At 42.7% G+C, this 17,544-nt stretch overlaps 1 protein-coding gene across 1 annotated transcript in view; it reads left to right on the forward strand.

Moving 5' to 3' along the window:
* The first annotated feature begins 1,995 nt into the window (after positions 1 to 1,995).
* The window catches only part of PPP1R21 (protein phosphatase 1 regulatory subunit 21), a 63,736-nt gene continuing 48,187 nt past the window's right edge, over positions 1,996 to 17,544 (forward strand). Inside the window, exons 1-8 of the mRNA XM_060248914.1 lie at positions 1,996 to 2,245; positions 5,277 to 5,345; positions 6,789 to 6,935; positions 10,038 to 10,139; positions 11,783 to 11,947; positions 12,523 to 12,581; positions 14,563 to 14,657; positions 16,368 to 16,420. Of these exons, the coding sequence (XP_060104897.1) occupies positions 2,186 to 2,245; positions 5,277 to 5,345; positions 6,789 to 6,935; positions 10,038 to 10,139; positions 11,783 to 11,947; positions 12,523 to 12,581; positions 14,563 to 14,657; positions 16,368 to 16,420 (750 nt within the window). The 5' untranslated portion in view covers positions 1,996 to 2,185. The remainder of the gene's footprint in view (positions 2,246 to 5,276; positions 5,346 to 6,788; positions 6,936 to 10,037; positions 10,140 to 11,782; positions 11,948 to 12,522; positions 12,582 to 14,562; positions 14,658 to 16,367; positions 16,421 to 17,544) is intronic.

Consider the following 17,544-nt stretch of genomic DNA (forward strand, 5'->3'; position numbering starts at 1 on the left):
CATCTGAGTATATATTTATGGGTTAAGTGGGGAGCTGTACTTGCATTAAAAATTAAATCAAGAACCAGAGGGCATTTATTCCATGTTTTAATATCCATTACTTTGGTACAGAACTGCTCTAGGGAATTCCTTCATGAAAGACAGAAATCAATGTAACCTTTGTGTAAATGGGTACTTCCTTTGTGGTATAACTGTACAGTGAAGCTGCAGTTTGTCTTCCTACCAAATATGTAAAGAGTTTTACATGAATATAAAATAATCTCACACTGTAACCTTCTATAATGCCACCTTCTCCTTAAAACTGCAAGCAATCCGGAAAATTTAAAATCAATCCAATTCTAGGTATCACCAAATGTGTGTGACTTTGACCCACTTTGTTGTGTGACAAGATAAGCCTGGCATTGCAATCTGTGTCCTCTCCCAAAACTAGCAGAGGTGGGGAGAGAGAATAATTAGTTAAGATACAAATACTCAATACAATTATGCTGGTAGCAATCATCCTCAGTAAAACTGTCCACTAGAATTGCCAACAACCTGGAGAAAAAAGTCCTGCCCCTTTTAATAGAGGCTTAATGGCTGTGATCACATGCACTAAATAATGCACTTTCAAACTGGATTTTGCCAGATCACACAGTAAAATCCAGTTGGAAAGTGCACCGAATGCATTATTTAGTGTATGTGATCACAGCCAAGGTGTGGAAGTGGGCTGTTGAAGCTGGCAGTAGTAAACATCACCTGATAAATAACATCACAGGTTAGAAATCCTCCTGCCTACAGATTCTTCGGTATCTTGCGAAGCTAAACATGCACAGTCCTACCCTGCACTGATTCTTTCAGAAGCAAGTTGAGCATTCTCAACTGCTTAACAGGCAAATACTGTTCTTGTTGCCTTAAAACGTGCTTCCAATTAATAAAACAAGGTTTTTTTTTTAAAAAAAGTGCTGATTATTTAAATACAAATAGCAAGAATTCCTGATTTGCACACAAAACATACTTTGATTTTGTTCTACTACAGATTACCTACATGAAACTATAGTGCTTTGCAGTGCCCCCTCCAAGAAAGTGCACACGTCGCTTTAAAACAAGCATTCTGCAGCCCTATTTAGTATGGTTTCATTGTTTATATGCTTTTTTTGTGACTAGTCACTAAAGCAGCTAATATATATTCATAAAGAGGGCAACATTCAGTACACATCAAAGAAGAAAAAAAATCCATTCAATTTAGAAATTAAAACCATAGGCCCCACTGAGCAGTGACTCACGAAAGTTCATGACCTGCCACAAGTTTTGTTAGCCTTTAAAGGGCTTCTGGACTCTTACTCTTTTCTGCTGCTATAGACAAGCTACCACAGCTGCCCATCCTGATCTGGACCTACTGAAGGAGATGCGGGGGAGGGGGGGGACAAGAAGAAGACCGACCAAAGGGCAAAATTTCGAGACGCAGGCGCGTGGGATCTTCCGCGTGCCTGTTACGGCGGGGAGGCGGCGGGGTGAGTGGGAAACACAAAGTCCCACGGAATGGGAAAACGCAAGATGATTTAATAATCTAATTTATCGACTAATCAGCCGAAACCTCCACTGATTAATCAGTTAAGATGCCTCTAATTCAGCCGCCTTGGTCACTTCGTATTCTCGATGGAAGGCGCTCCGACACCCTCACGGGCTTCGTGCACCCACAATAGAGCTACCCGCTGCGGGAAGCGCCCTCCTTTCAGGGCTGAGGCAACCCCTCCTCCAGTCACCGGGAAGCCCCGTAGCCGTCCTTTTTTTGAAGGCCCCTTTAAACTCTCGCAGAGACAGCCGAAGAACCGTTGGCTAAGAGGGCGGCGGTTACTACGGCAACCGCGGCATCCCCGAGGGCTCAGTCTTCGGGAGTCACGTGCCTATCACCAACTTCCACCGCCCAGTTTACGCCAAAAGTGGGCGGGGACGCTAGGAACCACCACCTCCTTTTCCGCGCAACGCTTGCCCCTTTGCTCTCATTTTTAGTCCTCGTCTATTTCTTACTGCTTCTAACCCTGATGGGAATCCAAGATGGTGGCCCGGCATCTACAGCCAGAGTGAGGCTGCGCGGCAACACCAGTTCGCCAGCTCCGCCCAAACCCGGAAGTACGTTTTTGCTGTGGGTTGAGCAGCTAGTGCGGCCGCTCCCTGGATAGCGGGCTTTCATCCTCTGTGGGCTACCATGGCGGCAGCCGCCGAGCTGCAGGGGAAGTACCAGAAGCTGGCGCAGGAATATTCTAAGGTATTGGCTCACACTACCTTCCTTCTGCATCGACGTGCCGCTCTTAGCGCTGTTTTCCTTCACTCAAGTCATCTTCCGCCTCCACGCCGAAGGACCCTTCTTGGGGCAGTCTCCTCGTGTACGGAAGCCCCGCGGGGTCAGGTGTCAGCAACCCGCTCAGCAGCGCCAGTATTATCTTAGGTGGCCCTCGTTCTGTGCCAGCCGCGAGGGGTCTCGCGTATGGAGATGCTTCCTTTCCTAGCCAGTGTTGCCGCTCAGTGGAGCATCATAGCTGCCCCTTATTTGTGGAGGGTAGAAAAATGGATTTCCTTCCTCCACCCGTTATGGTTGCTTTGAACTGTCAAACCGGTCTCAGGCATGCTTTTCTGCTAATTAGTATTTTTAATATATTTACTATATATGTCTGCATCACACACTCAGCTTAGTTCTCAGTATGATTTCTAGCAAATGGACTAAAACGTTACCCTGAAAATCGGGTGCTGCCAATCAGCAGCTTGGAAACCTGTAACTCTATAAACAAAACAAAAAGGGGTCTGACAAAATATCTTTTAGACAAACACGTGTGTTCTCTCTGTGTGGTTTACATGGCACCTAAAATCAGCTCAATGGCTACTGGAGCTTGAGCAGGGGCTGTGGCTCAGTGGAGAGGCCTTTGCTTTGCATGCAGAAAGTCAGGTTGAATATCTGGCATCTCTTTGCTTGCAGAAGGTCCCAGGTTCAATCCCTGGCATATCCAGTTAAAAGAACTAGGTGACAGGTTCCTGAGACTCTGTTGAATTGCTGCCAGTCTGAGTAGACAGTACTGACCCTGATGGTCTGATTCAGTATAAAGCAGCTTCATGAGTGTTCATGTGAGTGGTGATACCCCCCTCCCTCTTAATTTGATAACTCATTGGAAAATGGAAATTGAAGCACTCGTGTGCTTCCCATAGAAAAAATAGTTGGTAATTGGGAGATTGGTGCACAGCTGTTTCCTCATATTCGCTCTGGTAAGTATCTTGGGATGAGGGGGAAGGAGCTGAGCCAGTGTTTCTATGGTCTTCCTTTGTTTCTCTTTGCGCATTTGGCTATTAAATCAAATGTACAGGATTCTGCTGTTCAGTAATGTTTTGGCAACCTGTTTCAGTTCTGCTCATGGGTTCTTTGGTGCTTCCTGTGAAGCAGAAATGTTCTGTAATAACTTGCCAGTTCTGATGTTCTAACAGTCTTGCATTAAACTAGCAGCATCTGTTTTCAGTAGTTAAAATCAGTTGTCTTGATTGTGGTTCCAGTACTTACGATATGTGCAAATACTGCAAGAGTTATGACTCCAGTTTGAATTCTGACACGTCTACCATGTTCCTGTCATATAAACAACTGTACAGTATTAATGCATTACATGCTGTCATATCATTCTTACTACTGATTTGTTGTGCTTGAAAAACAGCAAGAGCACCACATACATACATTTTGATATTAATACTTGTGTGAGATACTATCAACTGTGAAATGTATCAGTATTGGTACCAATGCTCATCCTCTTCTTGAGGGAAATGGTATCTCTCTGGAAAGCTTCCCATCTGTTTGGTTAAACTCTCCCTCCCTATCCCTGATACCAGCATCTCATATTAATACTTATTCTGCCATATCAGTTCCTACTACACTATGGCTCAGGTATCTGATTTCCTCTTCCTTGCTTTCCCCAAGACATTTACACAAGTAAACCAATATCAGAGTATAAGGGAGGATGTATGATTACAATTTTATATCTGAAAGGTTGCAGGTTTCTTCTTAATGTTAACTAATCTGGAGTAACTGTTGCCATTTGATTCCAAATGTCTAATCATAAATTATAATTTCTGCTTCGTTTGTCAGCTGTTAAAAGGATAGAAAATCCACTTTTTGTCCCTTGCTAAATTTCTAATGTGTAAAATCAGTATGTTAAAGAGTATTTAGGGATACCTAATCTGCATTGCATGGCCTTGAAAATGTTTCTCGTTTTTGTATTGATACATAAAGAGCAGTGATCCATACAAAGCCATGATGCTCTGTATTCTTGGTGCTTGTGGGGGGGGCACAGTGGAAGGGCTTCTAGTGTCCTCGTCCCACTAATGGACCTCCTGATGGCACCTGGTTTTTTGGCCACTGTGTGACACAGAGTGTTGGACTGGATGGGCCATTGGCCTGATCCAACATGGTTTCTCTTACGTTCTTATGCTCTCTGCTTTGTGTTTGTATTTCCCTGCACCTCCATACACCCAGCATTGCTGGACTTAAATTGGGACAAAGTGCCCTCTGTGCCAGTGCTAGAAAGACCTTTTAGCCTGAAGTTTTGTCTTTGCCCTTGATAGTGATATGCCCCTTTTTCTTTTCTTATAGTGGCATCATTACTTACCTTTTAGCATTGCCGCTGAGTATTCTGTTGTTCTCTGTGTGATATTGTGTCTGATTCTAGTGTCTGGACTGGTCCTATCTGTGATGGTGATGCACATTTGTTTTTCCCACCTCTCAGAGTTCTGATTTGCTCTTTAATTTCCAGTCAACACCTCTGTTATAGAATCCTTCAGAATCACATCAGCTGAGAGATAGAGAAAGATCAATAATGGCAGCGGTCCCAAAGTGCTTAATGAGAAATGGCAATGCTCAAGTCTATCTGGAACTAGATTTTTTACCATGAGTGTTCTTTATTTAAGTGTGTGGAGACTGGCTTTGGCTGGTATGTGATGGACACTCATCAGTACAGGGGATAACCAGCTGCTCGTTGCAACATAATACAGTATTTTCATGGTGTTACATTGTGCTAGATGGTGCAGCCATGTTCTTTCCATTTTTAGACAGTTTTCTCTCAACTCTTGAATTTTGTTTAGATTCTTTGCTATATACTTATATCTGATTATTTATTATATTCTTACTGTACTTGCCTTGCTATGCTGACCTCAACTTAATATTTCCTTTGAAAAAGAGACTGGATTTTGTAGGTGGCTAATTATCAGTTTGTAATCTTTATTTTCCTACAGTTTGGTTAATGATATATCTTTCTCTTCTTCCTTAGCTTCGAGCTCAGAATCAGGTGCTAAAAAAAGGTGTTGTGGATGAACAAGCAAACTCAGCATCACTGAAGGTATGAAAGTGAAACAGAGTTTGATCTTGATGTTGGCTCCTTGGCTAGATAAGGCATTTTGATACAGGCAAGTCCTGTGTCTGCTTGACTACACTTCTTGACTGAGTGTGTATTCAGTGGAAAAACCCATGCTATGCCACTCCATAGTGTTAAAAGCAGTTGTTAGTTTCCAAGTCACACACAGAATGCTATCGGTGAAATCTTAAATGAAATATCAGTCACACCTTTACATGTACCATATTTATATCTGTTGCTTGCAGTAAATCACTTGGGGGTCCCCATTAGAGAGAAAGGTGGGGTATAAATTGAGTAAATAAAAAATAATGCAAGTAAAATAAATACCTAGAGGGGGCTGGGGAAGGATTGTAGTTGTCTGGTGCATTTGCAGTCCAGTCAGTATGGCTGAGCATGTACAGATTGCACAGGCAGGAATAGCATTGAAAGAGAATGCTTTTATTTTGAATTACTAATGAATGTGTTTGGGAGAATGACAGGGGCCATATTGTTTTACATTATATACTGGTAGATAGAAGTGAGATTCCCCCTCCCCGCCCCCAAGCCTGTCCTTTGCAGGAGCAAAAGAACTTGAAATCCTTTTCCAATGCTGGTTGAATCTACTATGCCTACTTCAAGTAGTGCAATGTGGAATCTTTTTCTTACAAACCAAGTTATCTTAAAAGAATCAATAAATTCTATTTAATGTTTCAAATACAAAATGGGGAAATAAAATGCAGCAAGGAATCTGTTGGCATGTCCTGATTTTTGTATGTCCCGATTTTTGGCCGAGGACCTGCCTACCTGAGGGACCGTCTTTCCCCATACGAACCCCAGAGAGCACTGAGGTCAGCAGGGAAGAACCAGCTGACTATCCCCAGACCAAAGGAGGCCAAACTACAAAATACTCGCACACGGGCCTTCTCTATCGCAGCTCAACACCTATGGAACCAGCTCCTGGAAAAAGTGCGAGCCCTGCGGAGCCTTGACCAGTTCCGCAGGGCCTGCAAGACCACCCTTTTCAGGATGGCCTTTGCCGGCTGAGCGACTGATGTTGGGTGACTTTTGTCACCATTATCTTATGAATAGAATTAGCACCTGAAATTTTTTGTATTGTATTTGGTTAAATTGGAATGTTTTAAAACTAATGTGATTTTAAACCTTTGTATAACTATATGAATATGTTGTTAGCCGCCCTGAGCCCGCTTCGGCGGGGAGGGCGGGATATCAATAAATTTTTATTATTATTATTATTATTATGTGTAGTTCACGACCCTCCTCCACTTTTTCCTCATCCAAGTACATTCTGCCTGGGTTGTACACTGCAAGAAATGGCAGCAGTGTGAAGAGCATATATGTGGGTTAGGACCAATATTTGAAACTGCCTGCTATATATAAATTGGTCAGTGCCAGAATCCAGTGTGATGAACTTTCTGATGTTAAACTCAGGAACAGCTGAAAATGAAGGACCAGTCGCTCAGAAAACTGCAACAGGAAATGGACAGTTTAGCCTTTAGAAATCAACAGCTGGCCAAGAGGGTAGAGCTGCTTCAGGATGAACTTGCATTAAGTGAATCAAAAGGCAAGAAGAACAAGGTATGTATAAGGTGAAACAACACTGGTAAACCTCTATCTAAAGTAACAGTTAACTAACTTCTGCTCTCTGAGATAGATGTTCTTTATTTCCTGAATTATAATTGAATAATATGTATACTTTACTCTCAGGCCTGGAAAAAAAGTCTACTTTCTGAGTTCCTATATGACCCATTGTTCTAGGCAGGGCTTCTTTTGAGCAGGAATGCACAGGAACACAGTTCCGGCTGGCTTGGCATCATGGGGTGTGGCCTAATATGGAGATGGGTTTCTGCTGGGCTTTTTTGTAGAAAAACTCTGTGTTAATGTAGAAAAACACTGTTAAACAATGGTGATATCGGGATGTGGCCTGATATGCAAATGAGTTCCTGCTGGGCTTTTTTTACAAAAAAAAGACCTGGTTCTAGGTATGCCTTCTGAATAGAAGAAAAGAAAAACAGTGAAACATTCAGAGATGTAACAAGGAGACTTCTCTGGAGGCGGGTTATTCCTCTGTATTGGGAATGATGGATTGATGTAATCTCACCTGATGCAGATAGACAGCAAAGTTTCCTGAAAGTGAATTGCAAGGAGATAAAACCAGAATATTAAGTCATAAAGAGATACAGCAGGCAGCTTCTGTGGGATTGTAATTTTGGGTCACAGGTGCATTAGTGTATGGCTTACAGATCTGAGGGGGGCGGGGTGGTGGTGGGCTCCCTCTGGGTATCCTACCCCCCCAGGGAAAGTGTATGCGCAATACATAGCCTCTCCTCTCCCGGTGTAGTGAACGCCGCGTGGTCACTGTCTGGCTATGCCTGGCAGATGGTCACTGCAATGGCCTCTCCTGCATTACTGCATCCGTAGCAACACCTTCTCTCTGGTCCCCCCTGTTTTTCACAGAGTTTGCTACGTCATGGTGCGACCGAATTGTCCGGCGGTATAACCGGATGGACAGGCTGGGCCCACCAACCTCGCCAGCCTAAGAGAAGGAAAACTCTAACATCAAACCCGGGCAGATAGAGCTCGTTAATGTAACACCTACCACCTGGAGGACTCGCTGCCGGCGTCCTGGTTTACTGGGCCATGGCAGATGACCCCCAGGTGAAAGGGTGGAGCCAGTACCGCGCACACTGCGCTTCACCTAAAAAATTCCTCTGTGCAGGCCTGAAGGGCATATCCACATACACAACCCACAACGCATCAAGTCCTGCAGCGATGGGCAAGGGGCGAAACGACAGGTGGAAGGTGACACTGGAAGCCGCAGTCCTGATCCTGCATGTAGGCGGTTCAGGGTATTGGTCGCCTGATGCTGACCCGGAGACGAAAGCATTTTTCGGCAGCACCCTGAACGACCAAGCAGCCTTATCTAGGGACAGCACTGCTTGCTCCACACGGAGAGGGGCCTAGAAAAGATGGCCTAAACAAAGCTCATCTCCTCCCCCCCAGTTGACTAGCCGCGGTCAACGGGCATCCTTACTTGCGGTCGAAAAATAACAACAAAGAAAAGGCATGCACCTGCCTCACAAAGTGTGCAAAGACTAAAGCTTGCGTGTTGGAACATCAGAACCATGCTTGACACAGTAGACAGTGGTCGCCCTGAACGACGCTCTGCTGTAGTTGCCCACGAACTTCTCAGGTTGAATATTGACATAGCAGCTCTCAGTGAGGTCCGTTTCCCTGAGGAAGGTAGTCTTCAAGAACATGGTGCTGGCTATACCCTCTACTGGTCAGGTAAGTCAAAGGCTGAGAGCTGCCTTTCTGGCGTTGGCTTCATGGTCAGGAACTCCATTGCCTCCAAACTCGAAAACCTGCCAACAGGTCACTCAGATCGCATCATGTCCATGCGCCTCCCACTTCAAAACAAGCAGCATGCAACACTCTTCAGTGTGTATGCCCCAACCCTTCAAGCAGATCCTGCAGAAAAGAGAGAGAGAGAGAGACAGATCTGAGCTATACATTGCACAAATGTCTTAGCCACTTCCTGCTCTTTCAGTTAGTGATTGAGAAATATTTCTATTCCAGTGCATTGGTAGACTCTGAAATCTCTTTTTGTTGGGTGGCAGTGGGAGATGAGACTGTTTTATCTTCAACCAGACCTAAAACGTACTGTTTATCACAGTTGTATCTTGCTCTTTCTCTGCTAGTATCTTGTCTGTTTCTTGTGCATGGTCTCCCATCTGGGTAGTAACAAAGATCAGACTCTTCTTTCCCCTCCCCTCCCTGCTTAAGCAGAAAAATGGCATGATGTGTCTTCTGTCTGTACATTGGTTTAAAAAGAGATGCATTGCTTGCCAGGTTAAGTGAAACTGGTCTGCACCACGTTTGCTGCTGCCCAAACCATTGTTCTTGCTTTCCTATTACATAGAGCCAGTGGACAGCAAAAGAAAGAGGAAGCAAATTCTTTCTGATATTTGAATTAGAGAACTACACCAGCTGTGTAGTCTAACTTAGAAACATTAACTAGAAATGATATCCAGTTATAAAAAATGTAAGCAGATCTAGTATTTGGTTCTAACACTGATCTCCAGAGTCTGTTTTATTAGTTGTAACCTGCCTTGAGCAGATCTCCAGAGAGGTGGGATAGGTGGGGCAGATGGGGTTGCACAAAAGATTGGGGGAGTTTGCTAATCCTTGATACCTTCCACAAACTTTGTGGACAAGTAGTGGCCAATAAATGACTTTTGTTCAGTAGCTGGCTCTAGGTACAGTTTTGGATGGGTGTGGCTCTAAGGGAGTTACTTCTCCCTCCTCTGCACCCACCATCCCATGCCTCTTCCTCGGTCCAAATTCCTCTGCACCACTGCCCAACATCTGGGACCCACTCCCTTGTACAGTGCCCACCTCCTCCTTGACTTTCCCAGGCCTTACACAGCCCTAAGGGAATGCTGCCTCCCCCATAGCAACTGGTCACACCTGACTACTAGCTTCTGCTGTGGGGCTGGTTCTGCAGGTCTGGCATGCAGGTGGATGTCAGACCCCTTTCCTGAATGGTGTGTCCAATCCTTCTGGCCTGCCAGATGGCCGTGTGTGTGTGTGCAAGTGGTCGCCCCCTCTGGGCAGAGGTGGCATATAAATTTTCTAAATAAAGAAATAAATAGCAAAACCACTTTTCTGTTCTTCTAGAAAAGCAGCGAAGCTTTATCTCAGCTGAGCCAGGAACAGAAGAATGTCTTTGATGAGGACCTTCAAAAGAAGATAGAAGAGAATGAGCGACTGCATATTCAGGTGCAGACTTAGTTGTGCTTGAAATTGGAAAAGGCATAATATGCCTGGCCAGGTGCTGATATTCCATGACTCAAACCTGGAAAACTAAGGGGACCTTGTCTAGAATGGCCCAGCTAGTACATTTGACCAACACTACCACCTTTGGCAGGAGCTAATTATTTCTAGCATAGTGAACCTGGGTAGACTGCAGGCAGCAGTGCTGTCTAGCAATGTGTAACTTCTGTGAAACATTGAACAGTTGAATGACCTGTTTGTCTTTTGCCAGAGCACCTTTGAAATTTTGTTGTTTTGACTGTTTTCCAGATAACCAGCTTTTTGATCATACAGATGCCAGGCTGAGACTAAGTTAATGGAAAACACCTAGACAGCTCAGAACTAGGGGCAATGAAATATTTTCTTCTGATACCATGAAATATCCTGGGATAGTGTGAAGAAGAGATTTTTCGTTAGTACATAATAACAGCACTGCACTGGCAGAAAAAGAAAAAAGGGAGTGATTTTGCCCCATTCCCCACTGTAGCCTCCAGACTTGCATGGCTGTTAGTCCACATGGGTCCTATTCAGTGTTCCCTCCAAGATGAATTTTTAGCCTCTGGCGCGCACCTTTTTGTCTTAGGGAAAAGGGCCCAAGAGCAAACTAATTTTTGCAGTAGCTCACAAGTTTAATGCCAGTAGCTCACAGAGTAGAATTTTTGCTTACAAGACTTCACAGCTTAGAGGGAGTATTGGTCCCATTACCCTGGGAACAAACTTTTATGGGATTGGAAGAGACTGCTGGGGGGGTATATATGGGAAGAATCCTCCATGATCCTTGTGTATGTGGAACATGGGATCCAGCCTTCTGTCTTCCTGGCCAGACACACTGCAGCCATACTATCTTTCCATTCTCCCATTCTAGCAAAAAATCTCCAAAGCTGGTATTCAGGATCTACTGTGTCTTATTATTTCCTGTATTTTGAGAATTCACAGAATAATCAGACACTTTTAAAAAATGAAGGAATGAAAAGCAAGTTTTCATCCCACATGGCTAGTGCTACAGACCAGCTTTGATATAGTGGTTAGGTGCTAAAGGCTAGTTCGGTGTAGTAGTTGAGTGCGCAGACTTTTATCTGGGAGAATTGGGTTGATTTCCCACTTTCACATGCAGCTGTTAATGTGACCTTGAGTCAGTCACAAGTTCTCACAGAGTTGTTCCTCTCAAGAGCAGTTTCTGTTGAGCTCTCTCAGCTTCTCTTACCTCACACAGGGTGTCTTTTGTGGGGAGGGGAAGGGGAAGGAGATTGCAAGCGTCTCTGGGACTCCTTTGGGTAGTGAAGGGCAGGGTATAAAACCAATTTCTTCTTAAATTTTTTTGGGAGGGGTGTCTGGTAGTGCACTTTCTTCCACAAACATGGTTATTCTCTGTTTCAAGGCGATGTTGACTGTCTCATGTTTTCATTTTCAAGATTAAAAAGTGCAATGTGTTAACAAAGCTGGCCATCTGTGATGTGGAAAAACTCTTATTAATCATGTGCAACCCGGAGGCACAGGTGTGCTGCCGCTTGCACCCTACTGAATGTGAAATTGCAGCAAGGCCATTGAAAGCTGAGGTGCTCCTTTACCTTGGTTTGGGAGCTTTTCAGTACTCATTCTTCCCATTTTAGTACTTTGAGGCTGATGAGAAACACAAGCTTTTGGAATCAGAGTTGCGGAGCAGATTGGAGGTCTTGGAGATGGAGGCTGCACAGCACCAGGCGGTGGTGGATGGGCTAACGCGGAAATACATGGATACGATAGAAAAACTGCAGAATGACAAGGCTAAATTAGAAGTAAGTTTTAGAACTGGGCTTTCCTGGTGGTAGCAACACTGTAGGGAGCTCTGCCTGCTGAGGCCCTTCTTGTGCCCTGATTTGCTGGCCTTTCTCAGTGCCTCCTACCTGAAACACTCTGGGTTGGAGCTGGTGATGCCTGAATGAAAAGTGAGAAGGACTTTGTACATCTCTTCTTGTGCAAGCGATAGCATAAAGGCTGCAGCAATGCATGGCACTTTAGTATAATTTTTAACAAAGTAATCATGTGCTCCAGTGTTGAGTTATGACCTCTGAACCAGTTTTTCAGCAAGCATTCCCTGCAGGTCAATTGAGTGACTTAATTATAGATTCTTTGGTTGTTTATTCTGGGTACTTTTGCCTGGCTGTGTGACTATTTAGTGTTTTATTATTTCAATTAGTATTACTATCTGACCTGTTGGCATTTTGAGTTTTGTGCATTGCTTTAGGTGACTTTTTTTTTGCAGGGGAGTTGATTGTTGGTTCTTAAAAATTGTTGTAATCTCTGTGTTGTGCAAATAGCTATTGAGTGTGCGTGTTCTTTCTTCTCCCCCTTCCCTTCTTTTTTTTTAAAGATTAAATCTCAGACTCTAGAGAGGGAAGCTAAGGATTGCAGGGTTCGAACTGAAGAATGGTACGCCTTGTTCATTTTATTAAAAGAAATCAGTTTCATTTGTTGTCTACCTAGTGAAAATGTGGAATTATGATCCATAACTGTGGAAAGTGTGGAATTATGATCCAATTTTGAATTGTCTCTTTATCATCCTGTTAGCTGTTGGATGCAACCATGAATGGCCATGTTATACTAAGTCAGACCATGTAACTGATTTTTCTACTCCATAGGGGTTTCTGCATGCCTTAAGGACTTAGTGTAATGCAGTACACCAATGTGTATGCGCTGCACTTAAAAGTAACGTTTGCTTTATTTATTGATTGATTTGATTTTTAGCCCGCCCTTCCCGTAGAACAGGCTCAGGGTGGGTTACATCATAAAAACAGTCAACAGTAAAAACAGTAAAAGACCAATTTAAAAAATATAACATCTAAGATTACAAAGAGTAGGATGGCAGAATTCTGCCTCACAGATGTGACTTATTGTCCAGGTCCAGCAGATCTTGTAGCGCTGGGATGGAATGAGGGTGGGGGAGGCTGGTAACAAGTGACGTCTGCTGCCTTTGCTGCCATTTATGCTACAAGGGGCTGTGACTGATCTGGGACCACCCCCACTCCCCCGTGTGTGTGCAGATTTGGGGGAATTTTGGGGTGCAGTTACACATGGTACTGTTGCAAAAACTTTTTACTTTTAGCACAATCATTATGTGTGTTTTCAGGAAAACAATCATAACAAAATATTTCCAGAATTTTTGGAGCATTGTCACATGCCTTAAATACCACATGAATTTAAGTCTATTTTTATTTACATTTAGTACATTTTCTAAAAGGACTTCATGTTCATTTTATGTCCTAATAGCAACAAATAAGTGAAATATTTGAGGGGAGGGGGGAACCAAATCACACATGGTTTTAAATATTATAGTAGAACAAATGCAAAACTTTATGTGGAAATTATTTTTATTAGTTTAATACTTATAAGTTTGAATTTTACATTTTAATATCATATACATTTAAAAAGAATACTGAAGACACCAAAAACTGCTGATACACTACTTTAGCGTACCCAAAGAACTGTGCATGGTATGCCGTGAATGAGGTTGTTCACTCATCTATTCCAACATAATTTAGCTTAGAAATTTTAGCTTTGTCTTTGATTTTATCTGCACCTACAGTCAGGTTAATTCATAACTTGATTTTTATGTGGATTATTACATGTATGTGGGAAAACGTTACACATAAAGACAATTCCTAGGGATAATAATCTGAAAAGACATTCATGACCACTTTGAAGCTGCCAAGTTTGCCTGTTACAATTGGCAGTGGCATCTATTAATCATTGCTAATTTTATGAAGCAATGACCTTAAAGAATTTTTTTAGCACAGTGCCCATCATTGGGCATCTTCAGAGACAGCTCATTCTGGTTCTCTTGCAAAGCAGCCACTGGTAGCTTAAAAGCAAGTTGGCTCAAGTATGCAGGTGGGTTTGTTATATATGCAGAAATGAAATAAGGTTCAGCTGCAGTACAGTTCTTTGAAGCCTTTAGAAGTGAAACAAAATGCATGCTGCAAATGATATATTTCAAAAACAAATTTTGATGCAATGTCCTGACGTTAATATACCATTAATACAAGTGGCTTGAAACTAGCAGTTTGTTATACATATGTATGCACTTCACTGTTTAGCCTTGAAATAGTCTGCCCTGATTTCTTGGGATGTTCAAGAACATTTCAACTTCCTACAGCGAGGGAGTCAGTCAGAACTTGGATGGTCAGTACAGCAACTGTGTGGTCATCAGAGCAGCAACTCTAGAGTACAGTGTTAATAAAGTGATTCTACTAGACAGTGTTGTTTTCTTATTGACTCGTCTGGTATTATAAAATGCACAGTTGTGCTTGTTTAATATGGAATATGTGCCACTGGTAGTCTGGTTTTTCATTTTCAGCTTACCAACACCTCCTCCCTCCCAACCGATATCTAATTGTTGCCTTTTCATATGCAGCCAGCAGCAGCTAAAGAATCTTCATTCTGACTTGGGTAACAGGTTGGATGAATCTTTACGCATTATCCGTGAAAAAGTACCTTTCAATGACACAAGTAGGTATTGCTTTTGCTATTATTAAAGAGAAGTAAAAGGGAAACCTGTGAGACCTGGTAGTGACTGACAGGGAGTTTCTAAACAGTTATGCCCTTCTAAGCCTGTTGATTTCAGAGAACTTAGGTATAACCCTGTTTAGGATGACACTGTAATAGTATCATCTGCAAGGTAGTCTCTAAATCAGATCTTGCTTCTGCAAACTTCACTAGATAGACTAAGGCCTACTTCTTGAGACCACACTAGATGAAATTCCAGGAGGTCTGTTTAATGGATATTCCTGACATTTTTAGTGGTAGTGGCTGTTAAACAGAGCATGAATGGGGCAAAGAAAAAGGTCAGCTTCTCCCTCCTCACCATCCAATTTTCATGCCCTCACTAGCCATGTGATAAATAATTTTGCTGTATCTGGAACCTGAGGTGGAAATACATTAATTAATATAATAAAGAATTCTTCTTCCCCTCCCCCACACCCCCAGCAACACCACAACCACCCCATAATGATGCCAAAATATAAAGCTCCTCAAGTTGGAACATCATTTCAATGCCTCCCTGAGTCCGCTTGCGGAGAGGGCGGGTTATAAATGGAAAGTAATAAATCCCTGGATAGATTTTTAAAAAGAAAAAAATAGTGATAGATGTTAAGCCATTCTGTGTAATGCATAGACTTGAAAGGATGTGTTCTGCTAAGAGTGAAAGGTTCCAGTGATATAGGGAGCCTTCTCCCAGCTCAAAGAACCTTGGAAAGCCTGTGTGGTGTAGTGATTAAGAGTGGTGGACTCTAATCTGGAGAACTGGGTTTGATTCCCCACTATTCCACATTAAGCCAGCTAAGTGACCTTGGATCAGTCACAGTTATCTCAGCCCCACCTACCTCACAAGGGTGTTTGTTGTGGGTAGAGGAAGGGAAGGCCGCTCTGAGATTCCTTCAGGTAGTGAAAACCAACTCCTTTTCTTCTGTGTGGATGAAACAGGCGTGTTCTGCTTGCCCACATCACAGGAAGGCTCACCATTGGTGCTACTGATTCTTTGGATCCAGCCCCATGGTCTGTCACTTCCTGTTATCCACGAGAGTCTCTAGGCATATGGTGGCTTAGAAATTTTAAACAATTATTCATAGTTATAAGTTGCATAGCATCCCCTGAAAGTCTGCCAGTGTCTTAAAACGGTGCTTGTCATATGGCTTCGTGCATGCCTTATGTTTTAAGTGTCTGATTATTAATTCATATGTCTTTATGTCAAAGAAACTAGTGTAGTAAACTATGAAAAAGGCTGGACTTTGAACCAGGATGCATCCTTCTACAATATGGGGATAATACTGAACTGCCTTCTTAGATTATGGTTTGAGCTGCTGTGTACCCAAAGGACTTTATACAACAACACGTGCAGTATAAATTCAAAGTGGTAGTGTTTAAAGTGATATCCCTTACTGGCATATACATCTACCACTTCCTTGTTTGTGTTTTTCAATTTGTAGCCTCTGCTATCCCAAGGGCTCAGGGTGGGTAACATCTGTTTCACTTTAGTTCTTCTGAGAGCTAGCATGGTGTAGTAGTTTAGAGTGTCAAGACTAGGTAATGTAAATAAATCTTAAATAGTGTTTGCTTGTTCTTGAATGTCATATAATTTAGTAAAATAAAGAGGAGGGATCCAGATGGAAAAATATTTATTGCAATATTAAGGATGTTCTCCCCCCTCCCCCTTTTTTATAGGATCTAGCCAGTTCAATGCTCTGAATGTGCCATTACACAACAGACGACGCCAGGTAAGAAACCTACATGGGTTAAGGCAGTGGACTAATGCAGATGTAATACTGGCTCCCTCTTAACTGTGGTTTTAAAAACCATGGGGTTTTAGGCTCTGGTTAAAGTTGGTTAACTAGAATTAATCAGTCTGCCAGCCTCTTTGTTAAGGCCAAAGTGTGGAATTTGCTTCCGAGAAAGAAGTGTCCCCAGTGCTGGCCCCTGGTCCCCAGCACTGCACCATCCCCATGTAGTCATACAGTATCATTCCAAATGAGGTGGCAAATGAATAAAAAGCCACTATCACTGATTGGCTTCAGGCCTCAGACCTGCAGGATGAGGGAACCACTTCACACAGTACATCAGATTTCTCCCCATCTCCTGTGATGCCATTAGCCATTTTTTTAAAAAGGGGGCTAGATTAAAGCAGGACTTCCTGAAAATGAAGAATTTGAGTTGAAGACATACATAATAGGTATAATCGCTGAATTTTTGGAGATAGATCCTGATCAATCTGGTTATGCCTATGACTATATATATAGGGTCAATTCAATGTATGCAAAAAAAAAATAAGCTACCAAGAGATGGTGGTAGTAAGATTTGTATCAAGAGACATGGTTGGAAAACTTTTAAGTAAACAATATGGAAAACCAATGGAGGTTGAAAGAAGCAGAGTGAGAATTATGAAAGAGCTGCCAAGAAAGGTCATAAATGACAGAAGACTGTACAAGAAATTAACTGATAAACTACGTGACAAAGATTTGAGATACAGATGGATATTACCAGAAGGTCTAAACTTTGAATTGAAAGGAAAGAGGATTACAATTAACAATGTCCAAGACCAGAGGAGATGTTTTGAGGAACATAGGGATTTTGGGGATACAGAATAAGTGAAGAATCATTATGGATTACAAATTATTATCTTGGAATGTAAATGGACTAAATTCACTGCAAAAAAGAAGGCTATATTTCATTGGATTAAAAAGCAAAAATGTAATATAATTTGTTTACAAGAAGTGCATATTAAACACATGGATTACACCCACATGGGTGGGTGGGGGGTGGGCTCCCTCTGGGAATCCTACCCCCCCAGGGAAAGTGCATGCGCAATACATAGCCTCTCCTCTCCCGGTGTAGTGAACGCCGC

This window comes from Heteronotia binoei, chromosome 1 (genome assembly GCF_032191835.1).
Source record: "Heteronotia binoei isolate CCM8104 ecotype False Entrance Well chromosome 1, APGP_CSIRO_Hbin_v1, whole genome shotgun sequence".
In the NCBI taxonomy this organism is placed as follows: domain Eukaryota; kingdom Metazoa; phylum Chordata; class Lepidosauria; order Squamata; family Gekkonidae; genus Heteronotia; species Heteronotia binoei.